Source organism: Eubalaena glacialis, chromosome 7 (genome assembly GCF_028564815.1).
Source record: "Eubalaena glacialis isolate mEubGla1 chromosome 7, mEubGla1.1.hap2.+ XY, whole genome shotgun sequence".
Classification (NCBI taxonomy): Eukaryota; Metazoa; Chordata; class Mammalia; order Artiodactyla; family Balaenidae; genus Eubalaena; species Eubalaena glacialis.
Window position 1 is genome coordinate 81,849,679 of NC_083722.1, and position 26,041 is coordinate 81,875,719.

Here is a 26,041-nt window from a genome sequence, read left to right on the forward strand (position 1 = left end):
GCTATTTTGAATTTCTAGAGAAAATAAATTTAATATACATTAGATGGAGGAAAAAAGAGAGGTCAGGACTAATCTCTTTGCTGGCCCACAAGGTCCCATGTTTATCGTCCCAGGTTTTCAGAATAATTCTTCCCTCACCATCAAGCTAACCTTTGGTTGGAAAGCTGCAACACATTGTACAGGTCACCTGGGTGTACCCCTGACCTATGACCCCTGCTTGTACTCTGTCCCAAGGCACCCTCTGAAGCTTGGTCTCATTCTGGAATGTTCTACCTCCAAGAATAGTCATTTAGAGATTTTAGAGTCATTTCAGAACCATCCCCTCCCAGGGACCTCTGTACTTACACACCCTGCCCCCCAGATCCCCAGCACTAAATAGCATTAAAACTGTTTTGAATATGTCTGTCGACCCTGACCCCCACCCTCCAGGCTTTAGTTGTTAGGGTACAGGCGTGAGGTCACACACTTCCCCATGTCAGGAATGCAGGCTCCAGGTCATGCTGCCCTTCCTGATGTCCTTGGACATATAATAACTCCTGAGCCTGAATTTCCTCACCTGTACAGTTGAGGTTATAGATAACAACAGTACCTGCTAACAGGGCCGTTCGGTTGTTCTGCAGGTAGTTATAGGGTGTCTATTATGGGCCAGCTGAGGATAGAGTGGTGAACAAAGAGGAGGCCTTGCCCTCCGGGAGTGCAACTAAAAGAGGAGACCATAACTATCGTGCTCAGCCCAGCCTTTGGCATGTAGTTGGCCCTTGAGAAATGTTAGTTATTTCATTATTGTAGTTAAACTCAATACTTGTTTGTGGACTTGAATGGAATATGAACCCAGTATTACACATCTGGTCTAGTATAGTCTCATTCATTGTAGTCAGCCATTAATTGCCATTAATTGTTAGGAGTGTGCTGGTTTATCCCATTGCTAACGTCAGATAAATTGCTGACCAAAGTCACTCCATTTTGTGCTTAACACTTAGGTTTATTCTGAATTTAATATCTTTTTTAAAAAAAATATTATTTATTTATTTAGGCTGCTCTGGGTCTTAGTTGCGGCACGTGGGATCTTCGTTGCAGCATGTTTAGTTGCAGCATGCGGGCTTCTTAGTTGTGGCATGTGGACTCTTAGTTGCGGCATGTGAACTCGTAGTTGCAGCATGTATGTGGGGTCTGGTTCCCTGACCCGGGATTGAACCCAGGCCCGCTGCATTGGGAGTGCAGATTCTTACCCACTGGACCACCAGGGAAGTCGCCTGAATTTAATAGCTTGAATATCAGATTCAGAAAGTGTCTCTTGCTGTAACAGCTTTGAAAAAGAGAGTTTTTATACAAACTTGCAAAAAAGTCCCTAACAGTGTGTTCAAAGGTCCATATATTATCAAAAGACTCCCACAACAATAAGGAACAATTTCATTGTTTATAAAAGGCAACATATTTCATAAATACTTAATCAGAAATACAAAATTTAGCAGGGGAAAAAACCCTTAGAGGAAATTAATTTTTTTAATTTGTAAAAATGCCAAAAAAGGTAGCCAAAAAAAAAAAAAAAAAGAAGATGGCAGCTGAATGAATGCAAAAATACTCAAAAGAGTATTTGTCTGAATTTTAGGCAAACTGTTCATTATGCAAATTGGTCAATGAACAAACTGGTCACTAGGTAATTTATCATTAGGACATGTGGCTCTGGTCAGAGTAGTCTGTTCCTAGGGTAGAACCAACATGGCAGCCATGGGCAGGTTGGCTATTATGATAGGGCTGGATGGGAGTGTCCTATTGGATGAGTCTAAGTTACACCCCTGCTTCCAGGAAGTGGGGGGAGGGGTATGGGGCCTCTCTGACTTCCATAGGGTAAGTTGGGGCCCTGTTCCCTTCTATGACCCACACAACCACAGAGGTCTCCAAATAGTAACGAGCAGATGTTCATTATGGTAAATGAATAGACAGACTCAGGTAACACGGACTCCAGTCATTGTTCATCAACCATCCAGTAATGTGACTTTGCAAAAGTTCCCTAAGCTCTCCTCAGCCTGAGTTTACTCATGCATAAAATGTCAGGGTGGACTTAGATGGTCGCTGCAGTCCCTGTAAGCTCTACGATTTCCTGAGATTTCACTGCTGTCAGAACTCCCCCCATGCTGTGACCTTTCCAGCAGACTAGAGGCTAGAATGGAGATAAGGAGTACCATTTTTTGTGAAGCGTTTGAAGACAGGCAAGACTTTGCTATAGCAAAGGTTAATGTGCTGTGTCTCAAAGATCCATTTCCCCAGGCTCTCAGAATGTAAATGTTAAAGTGATGAAAACAGTGAAATCTAGGCTCTGGTTCTTTTGAATCAGGGCTGCTCACCCCTCATGGTGCAGCCCTGGAACAGAGGGCCTCCTCTGTGTCCTGCAGCTTCATAAACTTGGGTTTAGTCTGTCAGCACTGATTTAAAGAGATTTGGTAGTTCAGTTTACTTCTGGGAAAAAACTGACATTCACAGCGGGGTTTGGGGGCTGATAGTGAAACCTGAGCTGGCTTCTTCCCCCCCTGGAGGGGCGGAGTGAGTCAGATGTTTGCACGGAAGGCTGTGGTGTCAAGTCTACAAGTTCACAGGCGTTATGCTTTCTCCACTTTAAACTGAAAGGTGTTGCAACATAGTTTTAATTGCTAAACCCTAGCTGCAAACCCAAATCTCTGGAGTTGATAAGAATTGGGTGTGAAAGGCTGTGAATAATGGCGGTTTTCTTTCTTTTTTTTTCTTATAAATTTATTTATTTTTATTTTCAGTTATTTTTGGCTGCGTTGGGTTTTTGTTGCTGTGCGCGGGCTTTCTCTAGTTGCGGTGAGCGGGGGCTACTCTTCGTTGCGGTGCGCGGGCTTCTCATTGCGGTGGCTTCTCTTGTTGTGGAGCACGGGCTCTAGGCGCGTGGGCTTCAGTAGTTGTGGCACACGGGCTCAGTAGTTGTGGCTCGTGGGCTCTAGAGCGCAGGCTCAGTAGTTGTGGAGCACGGGCTTAGTTGCTCCGCAGCATGTGGGATCTTCCCGGACCAGGGCTCGAACCCGTGTCCCCTGCATTGGCAGGCGGATTCTTAACCACTGTGCCACCGGGGAAGCCCCCTAATGGCGGTTTTCTGCCAGGTGTGTTTATTTGTTCCTCCCCTCCTTCATTTGCTTCCTTGTTTGTGCCTAAGCCCAGACCAAAGGTGTGCTCTCCTCCAGGTGATAGGCCTGTAGAGGTGACTACAGTTTACCTTCATTTCTATTCCTTGCTGGAATCTATGGACCTTGTATCTACCCCAATCTCCTGAGAACAAGCAACTCTGAATTCTTCTTGCCATAGCTGGTTGACTGACTGATTGTACATCTCAAATGCAAAACTTTGCATTTTCAAATACTTTTGTGTCTGGTTCAGAAGTGACAGAAAAAGCGAGAGGTTGCTGGTGGTACTGTCTTCCCTAGAAAATAAGAAATACCCTTCTAGCTCTGTTTTAAAAAAATTTTTTTTTTTTTTTTGGCCTACTGAGACTTCTTCAATTCTTCCTTCATTTGGGCTTCCTAGCTCCCAGCCAAACTCACTCAGGATGGGATGCCCTGCAGGGTTTTGGCAAGACAGTAAGAACTGGCCTTTATTTATTTATTTATTTGTTTTTGGCCGTGAGGCATGTGGGATCTTAGTTCCCCTACCAGAGATTGAACCTGCGCCCCCTGCATTGAGAGCGTGGAGTCTCAACCACTAGACCACCAGGGAATTCCCAGAACTGGCCTTTAAATCCTGGCTCGGACACTTGCTATTTGTGTAACCTGGGCTCATCATATACCTCTCTGAGTTTCCACAAAATTTCCATAAAACAGGAGTAATAATAAAACCTACTTCAGGGATACTGTGAGTATACATAGTAGGCACTCAATTTCTAGTTCTTACCTCTATTAATTGAATCTATCAATTTAAACATTAAACTTAAGGTCCTTCTGAAAACTCTTTAAGTAAAGAATGCCATGGATGGATGGATTTAGGAATTCATGTTTACCGATACAGCTTAAAGGCGACGTTTCAGTAGGATGTTTTTAGTTGCAAGGAAGAGAAAATGCTGACCCAAACTGGTGTAAATAATAAGAAAATACGTTACCCAACGGTGTGATGGTTGATTCAGTGGCTTACTGGTGTTGGTAAGGACCCAGGTTTCCCTGCTGTCTCTCAGCCTCCTCTAGAGTAGGCTGTATCTACTCGTGGTCACAGGTAACTGGAGCAGCAGGTAGAGGCATCATACTTAGACACAGCAATATCCAGAGGTAGAACAAGGGGGCTTTTATTCCAGTGTCCTCTTCTTCGGAGCCAGAAAACCTTTCCCAGAAACGTCCCATCAGATATATCCTTACATTTCGGTGGGCAGAACTGAGTCGCATGCCAGAGATGACTAATGAGAATTAAACTAATGAGTCGTCTAATGAGATGACTAAGATGGAATTAAACCAGTTAGGATTTATCTCTAAGCTAGGGATGAGGTGAGCATTTCCTAAGTCACGTTGGGGAGGATAGCTCCTTGAATGAAATCCAGGTTCCATTAGCAAAGGAATATGGGGAGGGTTGTTTTGATCACCTCCTCTTCACCCTGTTAGTGAGGAGGGATTCCCACCCTAGGGTTATGGGGTGACCAAACACACGACACTTGACACTGGGCAGATGAGACTGACAGCAGTTTATTAGTCACCTATACTCAGCCTTGGGGAGGAGGACACCACACACCATGCAGGGCCACATGGGAGGTACACTCGAGAACACAGTATCTGTAGTCACAAGAGGTGAGGTGCCCCTTAGTTGCTGCAGGAGGATGTGATTGGCTTGTTGGAATAATTCTGTGGGCTGGCAGGAACTGAAGCCCACTTCTCAGGGATAAGCAGGAACTGTGCCTGGTCCCTTCGACAAGAAGGTTTATATGGCTAGGGGACCTTATGGGTGCAGCATAGTGGGGAGGGGGACTTGCAGTTAGGCCATTTAAGGTCCTCCCAATTTTATCAGATGTCAAGGCAGCACATAATATTGAACTTTAATGTTAGGGCTTACCACCACAGGGATGGATGTGGGATATATATATGTGGCAGATGACCATCCATCTGAGCAACCATCCCTTCCTGCCTTCTGTCATCCATCCATCCATCCATCCATCCGTCCGTCCATCCATCCATCCATCCATCCATCCTCTATATCTTCCACAAAAGATTGACATTCTTTCTGTTTCTCTGGTTGGTTTCCATGGTGTCCAGCTCATAGTTGTTTGTGAGTGGTCAACATTTGGATCAGCCCTTCTAGTCTTGTCGCCAGCTCTTCACCTTTTTCAACTCTGCACTAGCCAGTAGGGTCAACTCATTGACTCTGGAATGTGCTTTGTTCTGCTGCTTCTTTTGCTAGAACCATCGTCCTCTCTTCTCCGCTTGTCCAAATTTCCCTCCCTTGAGCCAAACCCCTCATCATTCAAACAAACCTTCTCTCCCTTCCCTGAATTCTGGTTCTTCCTGTCAGCCCAGAACCTTCGTGGCAGTTGCTTTGTGTGAGTGCATAACCACACACTCCTGGGTGTCACTGCAATTAAATCATCGAAGTCTTGTGAAAAATATCCATGATACAGATACAAAAGCAGTATGACTAGAATCTCTAAGTGAACATTTATCTAGCACCTGGCATGTAGAAGGCACTCAATAAAAAAGTGTAGAAATGGTCAATAAAACACCTGAATAGCCTTAAAATTCTGAACATTATTTTTAAAAGGCTGCGTATTGATTGATATGCAGAGATTTTCAGGGCTCAGAGAAATGATTTCTCTTTTTCAATCTAGGTCACCGTTTAACTGGCTTCAACATTTGCTTCATACACCCTTAGAATTTTCACATTACCTATGCACTGTCTATGTTATTACTAACATGTTTCTTTAAATTGATTCATTTTAAAACCTATTCTAGATCTAAGCAATATTATCTGTGACATCGGGGGCTTTATGTGCTAGTTATTTTCATGTATCTTAGAAAAAATACACAATTAAGATATCAAATAATTGTCTATGTGACACCTAAACTTATTTTATGTGACACACTTGGGAATCTCTAATCTTGCTATATTCATATCTACATAATTTATGATAAAAAGCCAGTCAGACACAAAAGACTACTATTGTATGCTTTTTTTTTTTTTAAAGGACTGACAGCTTCCATTCCTTCCCCGTGTATGCTTTTATATGAACATTTTAGTAAAGGCAAAACTCTAGAGACAGAGGGAACAACAGTAGTTGCCTGGAGCTAGGGATGGAAGTGGGGATTGACCTTGAACAGGCAGCAGGGAACTTTCTGGAGTGACGGAAATATTCTAAAACTGGATGGTGGTGATGGTTGCACACTGTATGAATTTAGAAGAATTCATCAAACTCTATATTTAAAATGGATACATTGAATCTTTTGTAAATTGTATCTCAAAGAAGAAGGAGGAGGAGGAGAAAAAGAAGAAAGAAAAGAAATAATCAACAAGGAGGAAAGAAATAATCAACAAGGAGGGGGCAAGACAGGGCTTCTGGAGTCCTGGTGATGTTCTGTTTCTTGATCTGGGTGTTGGTTACAAGGTATGTTCACTTTGTGAAAAACTAATCAAACCATTCATTTATGCTTTATGTACATTTCTATATGAGTGTTATATCCCAGTAACAAAATTTACTAAAAAGAAGAAAAAATCAGCCAAGGTAGGGACACCATTTCTTTCCAAGTAATAAAAAGTTATTACTTTCCTGTTTATTATTTTGTATAATCACATTGCCCTGCCAATTTAGTTTCATGATGTTAGGTGTTCAGGTTTTGTGTGTCTTAATACAGAAAGGGTTATAAAAAGATACATTTAGCTACTCACACAAGTGCTATAAGAATGTCAGCGGAAGCAATTGTTTCTTAATTATTCATTGCAATTATCAACATGGACAATATTCAACTTGCAACCAAAACAAATAGATGTTTTAAGAGACCTTGGTGGAACAATCAAATCACCAATCTCAAAAAGTAACCCCCTCTCTCAGCCCAGTTCTCCCACTGCCTGCCAGAGTTTCAATTCTGTATTTATCTCTTCAAATCAGCAGTATAGCAATTAGTTATTATAATAAGAGCTACCAATTTATTGTGTGCTGACTTTATGCCAGGCCCTGCATTATCAGAGTTTTTCGTACTTTAATTGCCTCGCTTCATTTTCACAACAACCCTGCCACAGAGTTGTTTTATTCTACTTTATAGTAGAGGAAACTGAGGCTGAGGGGTCCAGGCCCGCATTGCTGGTGAGTGACAGAGCCAGAGAGCCAGCTGGAGTCCCACCCAGTGTGCTTTGCTCTGTCTGGGACCTGACGTCAGTAACAGGAAATAAGTGACACGTGTAGAATTCTGAATCCCAAAACATGGCTCTTTACACGGTTACTATAGTTACTTCTCTACACGATGCTCTTGTTTTTTGCCAGGATAACAATGGATCCACTATTAGCCATTGAGGTGTTGAACCTCCACCATCATCATGAAACCCGAGGACATTTCAGTAGGTTTAAAATAGTGTTCCTGCCTTTTATTTATTTATTTATTTATTTATTTATTTATGGCTGTGTTGGGTCTTCGTTTCTGTGCGAGGGCTTTCTCTAGTTGCGGCAAGTGGGGGCCACTCTTCATCGCCGTGCGCGGGCCTCTCATTATCGCGGCTTCTCTTGTTGCGGAGCACAGGCTCCAGACGCGCAGGCTCAGTAGTTGTGGCTCACGGGCCTAGTTGCTCCGCGGCATGTGGGATCTTCCCAGACCAGGGCTCGAACCCGTGTCCCCTGCATTGGCAGGCAGATTCTCAACCACTGCGCCACCAGGGAAGCCCCCGTGTTCCTGCCTTTTAATCAGACCTTTTATTTCAGAAGCCCCTGGGATATTAACAGATCCTGCACTATGGAGCTTTACAAATATTGTTATTTGCGCCTTGTGTAAAACATAGGGGCTTTCTAAAGGTAACACGGCTGTATTTTAGGCAGAGTCCCACAGGACTCCTTATAAAAGCGATGCATTTGGGTGGGGGGGGGGGTGTACACGGGTGCTCCCTCAATGCGTTGAGGGAGGGAGAGGGCATCCAGGCAGGAAGACGTGTGGAAAGAGAGGACTTGGATGTATTAGGAAGAAGAGACTCAGCCTGGGAGGGACAGGACAGAGGGGACAGGAGCTGTGCTTTTCAAGTGAATAAGGCTCTTGCTAAACTAGCAAACCCACGCGGAGGAAGTGGTTTGGATTAGGAATGAGGCAGGAGGAACCAAGGCCTGAAATGTGTTATTGACAAGCATTTAGAGCACTGAGCTGTCAGGGAGAATGAGAACTCAGAATGTGGAGTTGTCTTGCCTCCTGTGTGCCAGCTGGCCATGCTATGGTCAGGCAGCTTTATTCCCTTTTGGCATTTATGGACTCTCAAGGCCTGTGAACTTCGCAGATATGGCACACTAAGACACACACGGGACTAAAGACAGAAGCCAGATCTTCTGATCCCTTTAATTACAGAGTCATAATGGTGAAGAGGATGGTGACATCCAAGGACGACCACAGGGCCTCTCTCTCACCACTGGTGAGAACCAGATTCCTTCCCCTGGTTCTGTAGCTCCCAGCAGAGTTTTGGAAGCTGATTAAAGAGAAAATCTGTAATAATAGGTAATTAGAAACCTGATAAAGAGGAAAAATGCTCTCATCAAATTTACCAAAGCATCTCCATGGCTGGAAGCGGGGAAGGCATTGGAAACCTCGCCGGCAGCAAGGGCCACTTGTGCCAGCGGTTGGCCGAGAGGCTGGGGCAAGTGTGCACAGGGACTGGAGCTGGTCCCCAGGGGTGGAGCGGGGAGACTGTTTAGAAATGTGTTTCCCAGTCAGCAGCCAGTGGGTAAAAGGCTAAGGAAAGCCTTTTACCAGCCCCAAGAGAACCTCAGCTGGTGAAACCAGTGGCACAATGACCAAAGGCGACTGAGGGGGAGAAAGGGAGAGACACACACACAAAAGAGACAGGACCCACCACCAAGAAAGGCTGAGTTGAGTGGGTTTCTCCACTGGCCATCCACTTGGCTATTCAGAATACCCCAGGAGGGTAGTTGGGAGGAGTTCAGCAAAGTCTTGGGTCCAGATAATCCATGCAATTAGCTGCTTTAAGGCCCCTTTCCTCTTGGGGTCCCTTGGGACCGTCTGTCCCCATCTTGGGAGGGGTGGTGGGAGGTAATTGTATGACCACAGGTGGCTGAGTGTAGGTTTAGCCCCCAGGTGACCTGCTTGGACTTCGATAGCTCTCCAAGCAGTTGATCAGCATCCCCCAACCTTTGGGGGCACCTCCCTACCCCGGGGATGGTCACAGCCTCTCTCTGATCTATGGCTGAGGCATACACTCCCACCCTGCTCCCCGCAGGACCCCCCATTTGAATGCTTAAGAGGCTGTTGGGGAAAACGCCCTGAAGGGACACAGACTTTCTTTTTTGCATTCCTGGTCCACTAATCCTAAGGCTCCCTGAGGCTGGGGGCAGCGTGAGGGGCTCTAAGTGACAGAGGTGAGGTGGGGTGGGAAGGGGTGCTCCCTGCTGTGGGTAATCATCCAAGAGATTCATGCTGCTTTGGGGGCCGAGTTTCATTTGCTGGTTCCTTTTCCTATCTTGTTTACTGTTTTCTCTTTGGTGCTGTTTCATTTCTCTACTCAGTAAACCATACTGCCCAGGGTTATGGCCAGGGTTGTCCCAGGTGAAGCAGGACACCCTGAGTGAAGACTGAGACACAGCCTTCTCTGTCAACAAGGTCACGTTCCAGCTGGTAATGGACAATCATAAACGGAGTGAGTGTTTATGCTCAGTGGGGGCGAGGAGGGGGGTGGTTTGGGAGCCCAGGGATGGGGAGAGGTTGAGGCCAGGGAGATCTCCCAAAGGAGGGGGGAATTGGTGCTGGTTTGTGCTAGAGTTGCCAGATAAAATACAGGACGGCTTGTATTTAATGCAATATTTGTGACAGACTTATACTAAAACAATTATTTGTTGTTTATCTGAAATTCAGATTTAACTGAGCATCCTGTGTTTTCATTTGCTAAACCTGGCAATCCTAGTTCCTGATGAATACACAGGAGTTAGCTGAGTAAATAGAGGGACAGGAGGAAAGGGCATCCTGTGGAGGGAACAGCATGTGCAAAGACCTGGTGGTGACCATGCTTCACTTAAGGAACTGAACATTGCCCAGTGGCTGCAGCATGGAGTCCAAGGGGAAAGGGAGGGGGCAGAGAGAAGGCACTGAACTGTCACCTGTTTGTTGAGGATGTGCTAGGTGCCAGGCACGTTGTGAAGATCCAGGGTGCTGTTGTGAGCCAGACAGACACAGGGAGCCCATGGTTCAGCTGAGAAGCAGTGAGGGGAGGAGGGAAGGACAGGCACTGTGGAAGTTATAGCTGGGGGACATCAGCCTGGCTGGGAGGTCAGGGAAGGTCAGGAAGGGCCTCTCTGAGGAGATGACAACATGCTGAAGGACGAGGAGACAGGCTTGTCCCGGGCTGGGGGAAGCGTGTTTTAGGCTAAGGGAACAGCATAATGGAGGCCCTGAAGTGAAAAAATGTGCAGCGGGTCCCAGATGCCAAAATGTGGCAGAGGGTCTGGGGTCCTGAGAGAGAGAAGAGGTGCAGAGGAGGGGGCTGGACAAGTGGGCAGGGGCCGGATCCTGAAGGCAGTGGGAGCCATTGAAGGAGTTTAAAGCAGGCAGGGTGACACAACCAGCTTTGTGTTCTTAAAGGTGACTCACGGTGGAGAGAAGAGGACGGGTGGGTAGTGTGGTGGCAGAGAGAATGAGGGAGGCCAGGAGGGGCTACTGCGGATGCCCAGGATGGACAATTTGGTGGCTTGGCCCAGCGCGATGGTGGAGATGGAGAGAGAGGGAAGGAGAGATGGATCCAGGCTGCACTGAGGAGGAAGACTTGGCAGGGCTGGGTGATCTGGCACCGGGATGTGAGGGGGTGGGAGTAGCAGGCATGACTCAAAGCTTCTGGTTTGGACAGATGGGAGGATGGTGGCACCACTTGCTGAGCTGAGCTGGGGACTTGGGAGGCTTGGGGGTGGTGAGGCGAGAGGGTTCAGGTTTGCACATGTTGAAGGTGAGGAAGCTGGTGGTGGACCGTGGAGGACAGACTGTGAACGAGGAGAAACCTGAGGGGAGGTAAGCAGAGCTGTGTTCAGGTCTCTTCTCAGACTTGGCTGTGTGGCCTTGATCACCGACTTCACCTCTCCTTGCCTTCATTTTCTCACCTGTATTCATGGGATGATGTGGGTCGTCTTCACAGTTGTGAGGGTGTGGTGGGAAGCCTCCAAGATCACCCCGCCTCCTGGTATTCAGGTCCATGTGTGGTACCCTCCCACACTGCCAATAGGGTTGGTCTGTGAGACCAAGAGACTATGGGTATGTCACTTTCAAGGCTGGGTTATAAAAGACATTGTGGCTTCTCTCTTAGATTGCTTGCTCTGGGGGACGCCAGCTGCCAGGTTGTCAGGAGAGGCTCATGTGAAGAGGAGCTACTGCATTCTGCGAAAAACTACATGAGTGAGCTTGAAGCAAATGTTCCTGCCCCAGCCAAGCCTTCAGCTGACTGCAGCCCCAGCTGACATCTAGACTGCAATATCCGCTACCTACCTAATCTGCTTCCAGAGTCCTGACCTTCAGAAACTGAGATAAGAAACATTTGTTGGTGGACTTCCCTGGTGGCGCAGTGGTTAAGAGTCTGCCTGCCAATGCAGGGGACATGGGTTGGATCCCTGGTCTGGGAAGATCCCACATGCCATGAAGCAACTAAGCCTGTGTGCCACAACTACTGAACCTGCGTACCACAACTACTGAAGCCTGTGCACCTAGAGCCCGTGCTCTGCAACAAGAGAAGCCACCACAATGAGAAGCCGGAGCACCTCAACAAAGAGTAGCCCCCGTTCTCCGCAACTAGAGAAAGCCCGCACGCAGCAACGAAGACCCAACGCAGCCAAAAATAAATAAATACATAAATAAATCTATAAAAAAAAAAAGAAAAGAAACGTTTGTTGGGGGACTTCCCTGGTGGTGCAGTGGTTAAGAATCCGCCTGCCAATGCAGGGGACACGGGTTCAATCCCTGGTTCGGGGAGATCCCACATGCCGCAAAGCAACTAAGCCCGTGTGCCACAACTACTGAGCCTGCGCCCTAGAGCCCGCGCACCACAACTGCTGAGCCCACGTGCTACAACTACTGAAGCCCGCGCGCCTAGAGCCCGTGCTCCGCAACAAGAGAAGCCACCACAATGAGAAGCCCGAGCACCTTAACGAAGAGCAGCCTCTGCTCGCCACAACTAGAGAAAGCCCGCGAGCAGCCAAAACAAAAAACAAAAACAAAAAAAAGAAACGTTTGTTGGGAATTCCCTGGCGGTCCAGTGGTTAGGCTTGGCACTTCCAGTGCCTGGGACTGGGTTCAATCCCTTATCGGGGAACTAAGATCCCCCAAGCTGCATGGTGCAGCCAAAAAAGAAAGAAAGGTTTGTTGTTTTAAGTCCCTAAATTTTGGGACAACTTATGATGCAGCAATAGAGGACTGATCCAGAGGATAAAAGCTCTTAGCATAGTGCCTGGCACAAAGTAGGGGCTTTAGGAAATGCAGCATCTGTAGGTCTGGAGTTATGGATTTGGGAATCTTTGGGCTTAGAGACAAGAATGGAATCCACAGAGGTGGCTGAGCCAGTCCACAGGGAGGAGTAGATGGAGAAGAGAGTATGGCCTTGGCCAGAAACCTGGGCATAAGGAGTGGGTAAAGCAAGAGGAGGAGCATCTCCATGAGTCTAAGAGGAAGCAGGAAAACTAGAACAGGGCTCGGGGAAGAGGTTGTCCCTAGGAGAGTGTGGTCAGTGACATCACTGCAGGGAGGCCTGAGAGGAGATCTGAGGAGTGTCTTTTGGATTCAACAACAAGGAGTTTTCTGGTGGCCCCACAAGAGCTATGCAGGTGGAGAAGTGGGCCCTAAGGTCAGATTGAAAGCTGTGGGTCGGTATATAAGGGTAAACACTTTCTACCCCCAAGCCCCAAACCAAGATGGTTTACAGGAGAATCCTACAGAAAATCCAAACCACAGAAAAACCCCAATCTTATAGAAGCTGCTCTAGTGAGTAGACACCGATTCCTTAATTTATTTTTTTAAAATTATTTATTTATTTATTTGGCTGCGTCGGGTCTTAGTTGCGGCACGCAGGATCTTTGTTGCAGTATGCGGATCTTTCATTGCAGCACGCGGGCTCAAGAGCGCTCGGGCTCAGTAGTTGTGGTGCATGGGTTTAGCTGCCCTGCGGCACGTGGGATCTTAGTTCCCCAACCAGGGATTGAACCTCACGTCCCCTGCATTGGAAGGCGGATTCTTAACCACTGGATCACCAGGGAAGTCCCCCCTTAACTTATTTTATGAGGCTCATGTAACTTTGATAGCAAAATCAGACAAAGAGAGAATAAGACAGGAAAATAGTAGGCATATCTCATTCATAGATATGGACACAAAAACTCTAAATTATTAGCAAATGAAATCCAGCACTATATTGGAAAAAAAAGCACATCATCAAGGAATGCATGGATGGTTTAATATAGTAAAATCCATGGTTGTAATTAATTACATTGGGGGGAAAATCTCACATTTGATAAAATTCAACACCCATTCATAATAAAGCAGAATGGTACATCCTTACTTTGATAAAGGGTATCTACCAAAAATCTACAACAAACACCATATTTAATGGTGCCATATTAGAAGCAGTCAAGAACAAGATAAAAATGTCACTATCATCATTGTTACTCAACATTGTGCTGGAGATTTTAGTCAGTGCAGTAAAATAAGGAAAAGGAAATAAAGACTGGACAGGAAGTTACCAAATGTTATTACTTACAGACTCTATAACTACTTACATAGAAAATTCAAGAAAGCCTGTAAACTTCCTAGAACTAAATTAGAACTAAAAAAGAGTTTGCTGGATATAAGATTATTATATAATATGAACTACATTCCAATAACCATCAATAGGTTATAAAATACAAATTTGAAAATATAATTTACAATAGTATTAAAAACTTTGAGATGTGTAGGAATTGTTCTGAGAAAACCACTGACAAAATTAATTCCTCTCAGTTTTTAGTTGAGGAAATAGAAGCCCCGAGAGGAGAAATGACTCCTCCAAGGACACCAGTAAGACGGGCAATTTTGGATTTTCAGTGGCACCAAATCCTGGAGATCTGTGTTGGGTACTTTCAGCATTACCTTTCTTTTGTAAAAAATAAAACTCGTATTTTTCTGATTATAAATTCAGCATCCGTGCATTCTAGAAAATATAGAAAATTCAGAAGAACATTTGGAAGTAGTAAGTCACTAATATTCCCATCATACTGCCTAGAACTAGGATCAATGATTTCGTGTATTTCCTTCAAAATTTTTGCCTGTGTATGTTTACATTTTTAAAAATAAAAGTAGGATTATACCATGTATACCATTTTGTGCACTGCTTATTTTCACACACATTTCCTCACCTAGTCTTTTTGAGTATGATAATATAGCACTCAGTTATGTTGATGAAGCATATGTCATTTATTTAACGTATTGAGTTTTCAGAGAAAAACCAAGTATCAGATATGACTGTGATGATTCTGCAGATAAAAGTTAAACCCCAGAGGCAGCTCACGCAATCGCAGCCATGAAGCGCAGGTGAGTTTCTAAGGCAAGTGGTTATCCTGCTGAAGGGGAAATGGCAAATACCAACATCACATACCTGGTCCCACCTGGAAAGGGTTGGAGATCTGGTTAGCAGGAAGTGAATGGGATTTGGAAACAGTCTATGCTTGGAGACCAATTAGCTCTGAGACTTTAGGTAATTCCCCACTCTTTGCAGCCTTGGCTTCCTTCGTGGCGGTAGCGGCGCCAGCTTCATCTAGGGCCGGCTCCTTCAGGCCTCAGAGCCTTTGCACTAGTCGTTTCCTCTGCTGAAGTCACTCTGCCCTTCTCCCCACCTGGCTGCCTTTCACTACTCCCCGACAAGGCTGGAGAGGTGACCTTACTACCTATCCCACAGAAGACAAGGCCGGGAGGTGCTCTGGCCACAGTCCCGGAGTCCAGATCTTCCATAGCCACTGTATCTGGAGCAGAGGTCCCCTCCCCTTATTCTCCATCTGATTCATGTACCTCCCAACATTTATAATCATAACTTGTCATTATTTTGGCTACTGGCTGTTTCCTTGGGTCTTTTCTGTTTTCTTCTCTCATTAGGACGCCCCTCCTTCTTGGTGACCGCTTTACTCTCCAGGCCTGGAACATGGGAGTTCTCGGGGCCCCATGAGAGTTCGTGAAATGACAAGAGAAACAACTGCGGGGACCCTAGGCCTGAGAACTTAGCGAAAACTGCTGGGGTCTGGGCTGATCCCAATCTGCAGGCGGAGGCGGGACGTCGGGCGGATTCTGGGCGGAGCCTCAGGGGCTCGATTGGGGCGTCGGGGCGGGGCTTCGGGGCTGCTGCGGAGCCGGTCTGACCTAGGCGCCCAGGCTACGCCTGATTGAGTTGCTCTGGGCGCTCGGCCCTCCGGCCACCATCCCACGCCGCCGTTAGGGGGCGTCTGCGCTCGTGGCGCCGCGTCTCGGCTGGGAAGGCACCGCCCGCGCCGGGCGGCAGGAGCCGCAACTCCGGGCGCGGGCTCAGTCGTCCCTTCTGCCGCCGCCGCCGCCACTGCCGCCGCCGGGCGCGGGCTCACTCGTCCACGCGCTCTCGTTCTGCGGCCGCCGGCGTCTCCCGGCCCGGCCACCACCGCTGCCGCAGCGCAGTGAGTAGTAGGGGCGGGCCCACGGCGTGGGGGCCCGGCTCGGGAGGGCCGGGCGCTAGCAGAAGCCCGCGCGGAGCGGCCCGGGGAGCGGGGTTGAGGAAAATCCGGGCGGCGGCGGGGCCGCACTGAAGGGACCGTGGGGAGCCCGGGCGGCGCGCTCCGGGGCTGGCACAAGCCCGCGGCGGGCTGGCTGCGGCCGGGGGCCGGTTTTGGGCGGAGGTTCCGGGCCCCGCCCGGGCGGGGGGTGGGATGTGCGGGGACGTGCGGGTTCGGCGGATCCGGGTTCCAGGCTCGGGTGCGTGCCCCCTTCCAGGCCCCGAGAGTCTCCCGTCGCACGCCGGGGCCGGATCGGGGCGGGGGACTCCGCCTGCGGGCAACAGCGAAGCCCGGCCCGGACGGGAGCACCTCGAGGTTTGCTCGAAAATGATTGTTTGGGGTGGTGCTTATTGGCCACCGTTTGCCTTAATTTAAAGCCTACGCCTTAGGGGATTTTCCGCCCCAAAGAGACTGACTGCAGCTGAGTTCTTTATGCTCAGATTTGTGTGTGTCAGGGCATATTTAATGCTGGATGTCAGAGGTGATAAATGGCCGTGGAAAGGGGAGCCCCTGAAGCACCTGCCGGGCTGTCAGTGGTGGAGGCTGTGTCTGGGGGGTGGGACTCGAGAAATGAAACAGAGATCCTGTTTGGATATTCTGCTGAAGTTATCATGTTTCTGCAAGTATACCAGTTCTAGAACAAGTTGATAATTCCAGTTTTAGGGCTTTGTGATAGAAGAGGTTTGAGTGGTCAAGAGACCCGAGGTGACCTGGTTTGGCTAAGAATGTTTGGGGTAGCCTAAGTGTCCCTTACTCTTTCCCCTTGGCATGTTCATTTTCTTGCCGTCACAAATACCTAGGTACATGAATGATCCCAAGATAGGAAAGCAGGGAGGGGCCCGCATTTAACACAGGACTGAGCCCAAGATTGAGATGTTTTCAAATGAACAGATGTGTAGCTAGGAAAAGGAAAATCTTTTTACCTGCATGGTTGGCAGGTTGAGAGAACTTGCCCTTTGGCTGAGAACTATCAGGCCATACTAATACTTCATTTTGTATAACACCGTAGATATTAAGGATTGAGTGGTCAGGGACCTCCATAGATGCCATTTCTAAGGTTTGTGTGATTTGAATTTTCATAAATCATATTTTAAAGCATTACTGCATAAAGGAATTCTAGGGTTCTATGAATCCCTCAGTGTGTCTTGGATTTTGATATTTGGAGTCTGTTTAAAATGGAATACACATATTTATTTGGATTTGGTTTTACCTTGGAGATAATCCTGAGTCATGCTTTAGAGAAGTTCCTTCTGTGATGAAGAGCTCAGATGTCTGGTGGTCTCTGTGGAAGCCAGATGCTTCCCTTTACCTGTAGTTCTCCCTTCTGGAGCTCGGGGGAAAGGAGGATGGTGTCGGGGAGACTGGAAGCAGATTAAGAGGCCTTCTCTTCCATGTATGCCCTGTCTCCATGCCCATGCTCTAAATTACTTGTGTTCACACTCTAAAGTTTCTCAATTTACCACAGAAATTTTATTTATGGTACTGCCACTAGTATTTTCACATTTGTTTGATACTTGTCAGTTTACCAGTTTTTTTTTTTTTAATAAATCGATTTATTTATTTATTTTGGCTGTGTTGGGTCTTCGTTGCTTCGCGCAGGCTTTCTCTAGTCGCGGCGAGCGGGGGCTACTCTTCCTTGTGGTGCGCGGGCTTCTCATTGCGGTGGCTTCTCTTGTTGCGGAGCACGGGCTCTAGGCGCACGGGCTTCAGTAGTTGTGGCACGTGGGCTCAGTAGTTGTGGCTCACGGGCTCTGGAGCGCAGGCTCAGTAGTTGTGGCGCACGGGCTTAGTTCTCTGCGGCATGTGGGATCTTCCCGGACCAGGTCTCGAACCCGTGTCCCCTGCACTGGCAGGTGGATTCTTAACCACTGCGCCCCCAGGGAAGTCCTACCAATGTTTTTTGATTCATGATCTCATTTTCTTTTCTGCAAGAAGCATCTGGGCATAAAGAGTGATTTACTCAGAGTCTCATAATTAGTAATGGAGTCGACTTGGGATACAGATCCTCACCGGTGACCAGTTCTCTTTCTTCTGTGCTGGCTGCCTGTGACTTTAGAATTCTAGTCAGGCTCTGTTACCCTGTAGGCCAGTTGTTGCCTTTGTGTTGTGCCCAAGTGGTATAATTACTTTTGGGAAGGTGCTGTTATTCCGTTTTATTTTACAGAAACTGAGGGTAAGAGGAATTTAATGGTTTTGTGACTGTTTGTGGCAGCTCTTTAGTATTAAAGTCACTTTTCAACGTAGAGCGCCTTTCTCCTAGACCACAAAAGGATTAGTTTTCGGACAAAACAATCCATTTCTGCAGTGGTTATGGTTGGGGTAACCTAACACCATAATCACATTCCCCTTGTGCGCCTGGCTACCTATGCCACCTTGTATGTGAATGTTAACCCAAAAGGCTCCTTTAGATGTCGCTGAACTAGTTACTATAAAAAGTATTTCACTTTCAAACTCCCACATTTCAAGAACAGAGAAATTCAGCACAAAGGTAATTCTGAGGGTATGTATAGGTGGAATTTATTGAGTCTTCTTTTCTGAATGCCAGACACAAAGATTTCAGTAGGAAGGCGTTTTAAAAGGGCTACCTGGAAACTTTGGGAAGGCAGTAGTTATACATTTTTATTATTTATTCAAGTTTGGAGTTGCGTATTGCAGTGTATAGGTTATTATGTAGGAGCAGGACTTTTAGCCTGGAGAATTCTTAGTCTGTAGCAGAAATGATAAACCCAGAATATTTGTGTTAAATTAGTTCATCATAACCATGAAGCCTGTAATTGAGTTCTGCAGTGGTGAGGAGAATGACTTTCAGGTGTTCTTATGCTATTCTTTAAGTCATTAACTTGTTGAATTGTGCATTTTTCACATTTGCTACTGTGGAAAATTCTTAGCGATTTCTTTTCAGACTTTTATAAATTCTTGAGTGTGTGTGTGTTTTCCTTAATGTAATTATCTGCTAACATTACACTGTCAGAATTTGTATGTTAGTCGTAATTTTCAGTACTGCTTTACATTCTTTGGGAATGGTCAGCTGGTTGTTTCCACATGTATTTTATTTGCGCCAAAGGTCAGCTCTTTTCAGGTGAGCTGATTTTACAGGGTCAGATGTCTTCCTTTGAACTTTACAATTGTTTGTGCTTGGCTGCATTCACTGTTGTTTAAAATGATTGTTAGTAAGGAAAGTCACTTTAAAGGAAAATTTTTTTCATTGTTACCTTCATAATCTCCATTCCTGGACAATTTTCTGAAATGTTGGCTTTTTCTTTGTCTTCATCAAGTAAAACAGGCCCATTTGATGCCCATTTCAAGATCTTCCTTCAGCTGCCTGTCTTGTGGTCCTTTAATTTCTCATTAAGCCCTCCACTGGAGAGTGCCAGAAGGGAGAGAAGATGAAAAGCAAATGAATCATTTTCTAATTGTTAGCAGCTCTGGAAAATGACTTAGAAATTGAAGCTATTCCGGAAATTCTTTTGCACTATGTTTTATTTCATTCATCTGCATTGTCTCTGAGACGGTCCTAATAGTCATCAATTCAGAGGTCGATTATCCAGCTATTGGTTGACCAGGAATCTCTTTGCTTTTTTTTGCTTCTTGCTTTATCTGAGCATCTTCACAGAGGATGTTTAGAAGTAAGGTGCAGAGATAAAATTTAAACTAATCAATACTATTTTTTCCCCTTAGAGCTCTTTAGTGAACGTTTTGACTTGGGGGGATAGTTTAGTAGTTGTTATTGGAAGTGACTAATAGTAACTTCATTTTATTTTGATGTATCTTACACACAAATGAAGGGAGGCTTTTGGGTACTTTTTAAGAAACATGGGCTTATATAGATTCCCATAATTGCTTTCCTGAATTATTAAGTTTGAGGTTTTATTACATCTTTGTACTGGAACAGAACCTTGGCTTTTGCTGTGGAACAGGTTCAGGGGCATCATCTAATTTTGTGTGTGTGTGTGCGTGTGTGTGTGTGTGTGTGTGTGTTTGCTCAGAAAGTTATCTTGTTTTGATTTAGCAGTAAAAAAGAAAAGAAAAAGGATTAATAGTGGACAGTCCTTGCATAACAGCTGTAACTTTGATGATGTCTGTTTTTTTACTTGTCTTTGGTCTCCCATTTCTTACCATTCGGATATTCATGGAGTGGAGTTCTTTACTTCACTTAAGACAGAGGACAGGGCTTCCCTGGTGGCGCAGTGGTTAAGACTCCGCCTGCCAATGCAGGAGACATGGGTTCGAGCTGTGGTCTGGGAAGATCCCACATGCTGCGGAACAGTTAAGCCCGTGCACCACAACTACTGAGCCTGAGCTCTAGAGCCCGCAAGCCACAACTACTGAGCCTGCGCGCCTAGAGCCCGTGCTCCGCAACAGGAGAAGCCACTGCAATGAGAAGCCCGTGCACCACAACGAAGAGTAGCCCCCATTCGCTGCAACTAGAGAGAAAGCCCACGCACAGCAATGAAGACCTGATGCAGACAAAAATAAAATAAATAAAATAAATAAGTTAAAGAAAAAAAAGAAAAGACCGAGGATAGCAGCCTTCAATTACACTAGTGAGTAGGTTCTTGCTATTTTGCTTCAGGGGAATTTTTACAAACCCATTATGATTGCTCACTTTGAGTTACTGTTAAATTTGTAAATAAATCCGTACTAGGTGGATAGGGTTAATAGATGGCTGTAGGGGTGTTTTAAGTTAATCCTTTCGATTTCTCATTTCTTGGATTCTATTCTTTCAGTTTCTATCCGAGGAGGGGTTTTATGGAAAGATCTGGACTAGGAGTCAGGAAACCCAAGCTCTTGTTCAGTTGTTCAGTTACTTCCTAGCTGTGGGGACTTGAGCAAGTCTCTTAATCTGCCGGTTCTCTCTTTTGCATCTCTAAAAGGGGGATAGTTATTCACGCTCTGCTACTGTATCGGGAATGTTGGGACACTCCCCCCCCACCCCACCCCCCACCCTGCCCATTACTTAAATTGTTTCTCTATTCTAGAATCCCTTTTCAGGTTGTCCTAATATGCCTGCAGAGCTCCACTGAGTAAGCTCTTCCCGGAAGTCCTCCATTTTCATGTTTGGAATGGTTCTGGGTCTTCCTTCGCTCAGGTCTCTGCCAGGCCATCTATTATATAGTACTTTTTGTTTGTTTGTTTGTTTTCATTTTTGGCTGGGTTGGGTCTTCGTTGCTGCGCACAGGCTTTCTCTAGTTACGGCGAGCAGGGGCTACTCTTCGTTGCGGTGTGCGAGCTTCTCATTGCGGTGGCTTCTCTTGTTGCGGAGCACAGGCTCTAGAGCACAGGCTCAGTAGTTGTGGCACATGGGCCTAGTTGCTCCGCGGCATGTGAGATCTTCCTGGACCGGGTCTCGAACCCGTGTCCCCTGCATTGGCAGGTGGATTCTTAAGCACTGCACCACCAGGGAAGCCCTTATATAGTACTTTTGAATTTTATTCTGTACTTCAGTTGCTGCATGTTGCCTTTCTTCATAGATTGAAAGCTCCACGAGGGCAAGGACCATACCTTTCCTCACTCTACCCTCCAGTAAATGTTGGTTGACTGAATTATTTTTGAGGCTGTCAGTAACGAATACTTTAGGTGATGGGAAAATGCCAAAGATGGGCATCTTACCAGAACTTTTGGATGACTGGCCTTTTAAATCGCTCAGTTGCTGATCTACTGATCTGTCTGTTGGATCAGTAACTCAATCAGGTGCTCGTAATACAAATTGGTAAAACGTGTTTCTTGGTTCTCTTACTTCAAATACTGTTTATGAAGCAAGTCAGAGGAATGAAAGGTTGTCACAACAGCCCTGAATTTGACATTTGTTCCATTTCTCACCCTGTACCATGTGGAGACCTATCTATATCCAACTGCTGAGTGTGGATAATAAAAACTGACCCCACGTTGTCTGGTCCACATTTTAGCTTGTTTGCTTTGAAGAATTTGCAAGGTAGAGAAATAGATGCTTCAGGCTCTGATTTCAGCCCCTGCTGTGCTATGCAAATGTTCTCTACATGCCTGAGTGACCTTTTGAGAAAGAGCCTTTGTGATCTTCTGTAGCCAGGGCCTGTTCTGGGAATTAGTGTGCCAGATTCCTCTAAAAGTGGGAAAAGTGAATCTGTGCAAAGACCACGTTAATAAAAAAAAACAAACAAACAAACAACCAAAACAGTGCTTTTCCTGGATAAATACCGATAACTCTATGTTTCTTACTGTCTCTTGCCAAAGCTTTTGAAATTTGCTCTGGAGTTTGCTTTGCCGGGTGATTTGGGGAATGATGTGTGTGAGGGAGAACTGACTAAAGCAATTCAGTAGCTGGGAAACTGTTAAAGTGCTTTTGAATTGCAGATAAAAGTAAATTCAAACTGGCATCATTAGTATCTGGGTGTGTATCCGTGTCTTCAGACTGGCTCTCCATAAGTGCCAGCTGACTGACTCTCAGATTTGTAAGGTTCTTTTTGCCCCCAGTTGTGCTTTAATGGTTTGGCATTTAACTGTTTTCTATTTGTTTTGATTATTGTACAAAATGAAATGTATCGTTATTAAAAGTATAATTAGTTTTTCTATTTTACAAAAGAGCTGCCATTCTGACATATTTCTCCTGGAAAGAGATACCGGTGTCTTGGAGGTTTATGGTTTTTAATGCTTTTGCTAAGGTGTTTAGTTTATATAGCTGAAATGCTGATGAAAAAGTTTTCCCTTTCTCTCTTTCTCTTAACCTTTTTGATAAGGATCATCACAGGCTTGTACCAGGATAAGGTTGTAGAGGTAATCGTAGTGTTCTCCTATAGGAATTCTAAAAATTGAATTCTCAGAGAAGGTAGGTAGAGTTTGAATGACTGGTTTACTCACTAGGCTCTACCTTCTTCTCTAAGTATAGGATAACTCTTTCTCTGTAAAGATTTGCTAGTCTCTTGGGGACCCATAGAAGGCCTTAGAGGAATCCTTTCCTCCCCAGATCTTTGCCTTGTAGCAGGTTTTAGTTGAGCCAAGATGAGTAGTTTTCTGGTGTTTGACCTGCTTTGTTGGGTGAGAAAACTTTTCTATTCTGTTTTCATAGTTACATGCACTGTCACATGTCTTTTTCTCTTCCCCAAGTTTCCCTGGAACCTGGGCTCCCCGAGACGCAGCACTGCAGCAGATGGATAATGGAGACTGGGGCTATATGGTGAGAGGCTTTTGCAGATGCATTTTGAAGGCTGGCAAATTATTTTTGTGTGTCTTTCCCTGCCTCTTATGTATTCTTAGGTATAATACATCTCATAAGAATGAAAATTATCAATGGTGCAACCCCCCCCCCAATTAGTTTAGATGTATTTTTTGGGTGTTTTAACTTTGTTTGGTGTTTTTAGGTAAGCAAGCTCAACATGGACTCTCTATGTAACTTTTTATAATCATTTATTTTTTTGGTCTTTAAAGTATGTTGCCCTTAAAACTCTTCCATCATAGAGTAGTGACTGTTAAATGTCTAGTAGGTAATGGGTAGAGAGGACATTTTCTTGTGGTTGGGGAGGTGTACGGTTGAGAAGGTGCCACTTCTCCCACTAGCACTTTTTTTCGCATGTGCATGTGTCTTCCTATTTTTCTTTTCCTTTGGTAAGAAATATTTTATTTGTATAGTACCTGTCTTTATCTGTCTTATTTTATTTCTTAAATATGATTTTAAAAACCAAAGGTATGTATTATTTAGAGAAGCTTGCTTTTCAAAATTAAAGGCCAGATTGCAACATTAATGTTACAAAAGTGAATATACTATCAGATTATGAAATTTGAAAGCTGCTGTTATCCATTGGGTATATGAGATTGTGTTGACCAAACTGTGTATTTTAACTTAGTATTTGATGCTGTTATTTCCATGAAAAAGTTAGGAAGATTAGTTCTACACAAATTTTTATTTTTAAAATAAATTTCATGGTTTTCCCCCCTCTTTTTGAGGGGGAAAAGACAAAAGAAATATTGAAAGTAGATGTTTTATGTTATCAAATCATTTTTTATTCTATTTTATGTTAAATTGAGTTAAGAAAAATGAAAGTTTTTTTTTTTTTTTAAATCTGAAAAAAACTTAAATGAGTATATTTTAGTTTGGCCTTTCTCCTCCCATAATATACTCTGACCTGAAAACTTCTCTCTAGATACTGGGCCTGAAATAAAGTGGCTTTGGAAGCCATGTCCTCCTTTTTTAGTGTAAGGCTTTGAAGAATTGGACGTATCCCTTTTCTCTATTGAAAGCAAATGTTAGATCCCTTCATCCGGGTGGGTTTCTCACTGAAAGTAAAGCTATATTTTGCATCAGTGGATTGCTAGATGTGTTGTAGCCTGAATCTTTTGCTTTGCTTGTTACCACTGATTTTCTTAATTTGTCAAAGTTAGGATTTAAAAAAGTTTCAGATGACTGATCATTTTTTAAAAAATTTCAGATGACTGAGCCAGTCACGTTAAATGTAGGTGGACACTTGTACACAACGTCTCTCACCACATTGACGCGTTACCCGGATTCCATGCTTGGAGCTATGTTTGGGGGGGACTTCCCCACAGCTCGAGACCCTCAAGGCAATTACTTCATTGATCGAGATGGACCTCTTTTCCGATATGTCCTCAACTTCTTGAGAACTTCAGAGTTGACCTTACCCTTGGATTTTAAGGAATTTGATCTGCTTCGGAAAGAAGCAGATTTTTATCAGATTGAGCCCTTGATTCAGTGTCTCAATGACCCCAAGCCTTTGTATCCTATGGATACTTTTGAAGAAGTTGTGGAGTTATCTAGTACTCGGAAGCTTTCTAAGTACTCCAATCCAGTAGCTGTCATCATAACCCAATTAACCATCACCACCAAGGTCCATTCCTTATTAGAAGGCATATCAAACTATTTTACAAAGTGGAATAAGCACATGATGGACACCAGAGATTGCCAGGTTTCCTTTACTTTTGGACCCTGTGATTATCACCAGGAAGTTTCCCTCCGAGTCCACCTGATGGAATACATTACAAAACAAGGTTTCACAATCCGAAACACCCGAGTGCATCACATGAGTGAGCGGGCCAACGAGAACACAGTGGAGCACAACTGGACCTTCTGCAGGCTGGCCCGGAAGACAGATGACTGACCTCCAGCACTGGGAGAAGTTCCTGGAAGTGGGCTTTCCAGGAGATCCAAGAGGCTGATTTTTTTTTTTTTTTTTAAATCACAGTGTGAGTTTTTTTTTTTTTTTAATATTTGTATTTATTTGAAGGCACTGGGGACCCGAAGGAAGTTTTGTGCTTTAGCAGGACTCCTCTGTGTTTTGCTCCCTTCACCCTGAGTATGCATGTGCCTGTTCAGAGCCTCCAGATACCTTTTTTATAAAAAGAAGTCTGAAAATCATGATGGTATATAATCTACCCTTAACAGAGCTTTTTTTATTACAGTGCTAAAATGATTTCTGATTAAATAGTCCCTAACTCAACTAGAAGGCTAAAAACGCAGGAATGAAAGAATAAACAGAGTACTCATGATGCCTTTGGGAAAAATCAAAACATCATGTAGGGTGACCTAGTTTTCAAACCAATAAGCAGTATTATAATATTAAAGGAAAACTGTTCCAATCATTTAAAAGTACTTGTTAAGTACTGCTTTTTACAGTTACGACGACTGTTTCTTTCTATGCATATAAATCAAGCAACCAAATATCTGTAGCCATGGAAATGTCTGACTAGAAATAGTTATATTGGCTTCTAAATACAAAATGTCCCTGTGATAGAAATCTTACTTCTTATGCCTGGTGCAGTATAATTCCCAAATGTACTGTCTACCAGAAAAAATAAATAAATAAATAAATGAAATATGAAAATTAGGTTTGTATTTATTGATTATCGTCAGTTAAGGGGGAAAATCATATTCCTTGTCTAAAATATGCATTGTTTTATGTCCCAATAAATGCTGCCTATAGCACATTTGTATTTGATTCAGGAGGACTCAGTGGAACTTTAGGATGCGGTTTATAGAATTCTACTATGCTGTTGAAGCAGGGAATTGATGGCATTATTAGTTTTGTCTAAAAGAGTGCATATCTGGACAGTGAACGTACAGTTTGACAAATTTTTTTCAAATAGGACTTATTTTGAAGATTATAGATTTTTCTTCAGTAAGCCACCAGTTGTCATTGC

The 26,041-nt window shown here is 44.7% G+C and overlaps 1 protein-coding gene across 5 annotated transcripts in view; it reads left to right on the forward strand.

The window, feature by feature from the left end:
* KCTD6 (potassium channel tetramerization domain containing 6) overlaps positions 1-25,620 on the forward strand; it is a 58,489-nt gene extending 32,869 nt beyond the window's left edge. For 2 of the 5 annotated variants that reach the window (XM_061197085.1, XM_061197089.1), the window contains exons 3-4: positions 22,997-23,066; positions 24,316-25,620. In XM_061197085.1, the coding sequence (XP_061053068.1) occupies positions 23,040-23,066; positions 24,316-25,002 (714 nt within the window). In that variant the 5' untranslated portion in view covers positions 22,997-23,039 and the 3' untranslated portion in view covers positions 25,003-25,620. Of the gene's footprint in view, positions 1-15,672; positions 15,821-16,072; positions 16,232-20,254; positions 20,461-22,996; positions 23,067-24,315 lie in introns of those variants that run through there. The other 3 variants (XM_061197087.1, XM_061197088.1, XM_061197090.1) reach the window with 3 other exon arrangements.
* The last annotated feature ends 421 nt before the right edge of the window (positions 25,621-26,041 follow it).